Genomic DNA, 3,795 nt, shown 5'->3' on the forward strand with positions numbered 1-3,795 from the left:
TGCGAGTTGAGCATGTTTGCAGTAAAAATGCACTGAGAACTTATGTCTCTTCCATCCCTAATTTGGTGGCTCCCATGATCAGCGGACCCATTTGTTTGTCTGAATGTGCCCTGTCGTGTTCTAAACACTTCCTGCTGAGCTGTAGCCAGGAGCTTTACATTTACCACTCCAGCTGCTGCGACTGATGCCACGTACGGGAAATGTGGGGCTAAGCCCTCATTGCGGGACTGGCCAAAATGGTGGTGAGAGGCGCTTGCTTTGATGCCGTGTCTGGGTAGTCTGTATTCCTCATTTCTCTGAGTGAGTTTGCACGAAGAACCTCATTTTCCAGTGATGCAGTGCTGTCTCTTTGTGCTCTGCCCCTTTCTCCTCAGCCACAACATGGATCCCAAAAAACAAATGCCAAAGGCTCCAGGGAAACTTCCATTCATTCTCCTCCTTGTAGCCATCGGCGCCATCTCCTTTACCTACGTTCGAATCACCTCCAGGACAGACTCCTCATTCTCAACTGCTCCCATGCCAGCCCCACGGAACCTCCCTTGGGACCAGTCCGGAGCCCCCAAAGGCTCCTCCGGCCTCACCATTCTCCTGTGGACCTGGCCATACGGCATCCGCGTGGCCATAGAGAACTGCACCGAGGTCCTCGGCGTTGCCGACTGCTTCTTCACAGCTGACCGCAAATGGTACCCCAAGGCTGACGCGGTGCTAGTCCACCATTACGATGTTTACCGGAACGCTGCCAAGCTCCCCCAGGACCCACGGCCACCCTCCCAGCGCTGGATCTGGTACAGCCCGGAGCCACCGAGCAAACACCCTGTCCCCACTTTCATGGACAACCTCTTCAACCTCACCATGTCCTACAGGAGAGACTCGGACATCTTTGCACCGTATGGATGGCTAGAAGCCCTCGACCAGCTGCAAGAGGTCATCATCCCACCCAAGTCCAAGCTGGTGGCCTGGGTGGTGAGCAACTGGAAGCCCAGCTATGTTCAGCCTCGGATAAAATACTACGAGGAGCTGAAGAAGCACATCAGTGTGGATGTTTATGGACGTGGCCACCAGCCATTGCCAGGAAACAAACTCCTGTCCACATTATCCCAGTACAAGTTCTACCTGGCCTTTGAGAATTCGCAGCACGAAGACTACATCACTGAGAAGGTCTGGAGGAACGCCCTGCTCTCTGGGACGGTGCCTGTGGTCCTGGGGCCATCACGGAAGAGCTACGAGCGTTGCCTGCCCCCGGACTCGTTCATTCACATTGACGATTTCCCTGGCCCTCAGGAACTGGCCGGTTTCTTGCACGAGCTGGACGGGAACACTACACGATACGCAAGCTACTTCCAGTGGCGGTCCTGGCTGAAACCTGTGCACTACAAGTCCTGGGGCTACCAGTTCTGCAAAGCCTGCCGGGCCTTGCAAGAACTGCCCCCCATGTACCGGGCTGTGCCAGAGCTGAGCAAATGGTTCAGGTGAGGGGCTCTGGACTACCTGCTTCTGCCGGCTCACCTGTCCCAGTCCAGCTCTTAGTTGAGGATGGGTTGAGTGCCCAGCTCTGGGAAAGAAGGGGACTCAATTTCACAGCTTCTCTTGATGTGTCTTCTTCCATGCAGCTTTCATGTTAATTAAGTCAGCCACATTAATACCCTGAACAGATGCCCCCAGGAAAGGGGTTGCAGCAAAGCTTAATATTTGATATGCACCGCTTAGATAATTGTTTACAGATCAATCTCTAAATAGTTTCCATGCAAGCTCAGTTGTTTAAAGAACATGCCAGATGTCTGTGCCCAGAAGGCAGGAGGGAGGGATGAGGGTCTCGTCCTCGGTGGCTTGGTGCTTCTCACTCATTCCTCCCCCAGTGTGAGCAAAAGGACAGGCATTAATTACCTGCCAAAGGGCCAGTGTAAACTTGTCCCTGCGCAGTTGGCTGGGACCACCAAGGGTGGGCCTCTCTTATCCTGCCATAGCACACTCCTGATCTGCCACAATTATACCACCCTCCCATCTGATGCAGACGTTTCCTTTGCCCCGAGATGGACTCTTTCCAGGGTCTCCAGTCTCCCTTGAGGGTGGACCTCTCGCTCCATTCCCAAAGGGAGTTAATCCAAGCATTCACAATGTGCCCTGTCTCAGGATTTGGAAAAACAGTACAGGGTGGGCAGATCCCATTAGCTGTAGGAACACAGCCTTAGATTACTATGGGACAAAACCTGCCTCAGGAGTCACAAACTGGATTGGGGGACAAGATGCACGAGTGTTCCTTGGGGACTGTGACTGGCACCCAGCGCCCCAGCCACGCACAGATCCAGGGCCCTAAGGGGCTGCCTTCTGCCACCTCCACTAGCGTGGGCCTTGTCCTGAGCAGGCATCCACAGGGCGCAGCTGCGGCGCGCATCCTGACTGCCTGCAAATGATACCCAAGTCCTTTGCGGCTCTGTGCCTGCAGGTGGCCTGTTGTCGGGACAATTTTCCAAGCTCACGTCATTCCGGCAGGAGCCCCCGCACTCTCTCCCCCGGTATCTCCAGGAGGAGCTCCCACCACTTCCCCCAGTTCTCTTCCAACCACTGTTGCCATTTCCTCTTGCGGTTCTCAACCTTTGTATCCCCTTTCTTTGATTTTTGTATCTATTTCTTTAATTCATACTCTCACGCTCTTCATTCTCGAACTCTCTTCAAAACCTCCACTTTATCCCTTGTGATACTCTTCCCCCCAAGCCCCTCCCATTGCCGTCACTTTTCTGATTCTTCACCTTGCTTCTTTTTCTGTTTTTCTCCTCCTGATGGTGCTCAGAGTGCTGGCCAGGGAGTGCCCCTGTTGCAGGAACTGCCTGTCCCCCATGGGCCAGCCACTCATACTGCCTCTTCTGCCCAGGAGAGGGGCCGCAGGGAGGACCCCTGTGCACACTGCCGGGCAGGCCTGGGAAAGCCAAGCATGCCGGCTTCCGTCCCAGCTGGAGCCGCACCCTTTGGCTGTCGACTGGGCCGTGGCGGTGCTGGCACAACGCCAGTCCGCCTCGCAGGCAGCTCTGCCTTCTGCCCTCCAGCAGCAGCTGCCCAGGCTCCACCGGCCGGCCTGTCCATGCTGCAAACACCGGGGCACGTGGGCAGTAAAGGATGCTGAGTGTGCCAAGAAGGCCAGGAAAGAAGGATCAGCCCAGCGAATGGCTGAGCTGCCGTGCTCCACCGGTGCCATCCGTGCCTGCGCCAGCAGCAGTTCCTGCGCCACCTCGACTGGTCCCGGTTCCAGAGCCGGCGGTGGCCCAGTCCATCTCTGAAGGAGAGGCCTGGGATCCCGAACTCCGGTCCTGCTGCTCTTCCCACACTGGGGGCAACTGCCATGGATGCCACCAGTGGGCCAGGTCACCACGCTCTGTAGCCTGGAGCTGCCTGCTCTCCCATGCTGTCTCGTGCCTCCAGCCATGGGCTGAGGGCGGGATCCAGGCCTCCACTGTCAAGCTGGGGCTGGGAAGCCCACGATGCCACCTCTGTGGCTGTCCGGGGGAAGAGGCCCCACAGACCCCCATTGCCTGAGTGGGGGCTCCATTTCTGCCCAGAGCAGCCTCACGCTCCAGCCTCTCCACCTCACTTGGAAGGCTGCCCTGGCTCAGACCTGCCCCCTCGCCTCCTGCTGGCATCATTCAGTGCAGGAGCCTGGGTCTGCCTCCAAAGAAGATCCTCCAGACAGGGGCAGGCTCTGATGGGAGACACCACAGCTCTCCTGACAAACAGTGAGAGCCGACTGTTGGGCAGCCCTGCGACTGAACACCTGGGAAAGTGGAACACTTAAGCCACCTTGAC

General features: G+C 56.8%; 1 protein-coding gene across 1 annotated transcript; it reads left to right on the forward strand.

Annotated features, from left to right (window-relative positions):
- The first annotated feature begins 445 nt into the window (after positions 1 to 445).
- Positions 446 to 1,551, forward strand: LOC123017617 (3-galactosyl-N-acetylglucosaminide 4-alpha-L-fucosyltransferase FUT3-like). Its single transcript, XM_044419090.1, has one exon. The coding sequence runs from the start codon at positions 517 to 519 to the stop codon at positions 1,471 to 1,473; it is 957 nt and encodes a 318-aa protein (XP_044275025.1). The 5' UTR covers positions 446 to 516; the 3' UTR covers positions 1,474 to 1,551.
- Positions 1,552 to 3,795: the final 2,244 nt, after the last annotated feature.

The sequence above is a fragment of the Varanus komodoensis genome, unplaced genomic scaffold (genome assembly GCF_004798865.1).
Source record: "Varanus komodoensis strain SLA01 unplaced genomic scaffold, ASM479886v1 scaffold99, whole genome shotgun sequence".
Lineage (NCBI taxonomy): Eukaryota > Metazoa > Chordata > Lepidosauria > Squamata > Varanidae > Varanus > Varanus komodoensis.

Excerpts from the sequence above, each read along its gene's own strand:
- LOC123017617 (XM_044419090.1), top strand. The coding sequence starts at position 517 with ATGCCAGCCCCACGGAACCTCCCTTGGGACCAGTCCGGAGCCCCCAAA.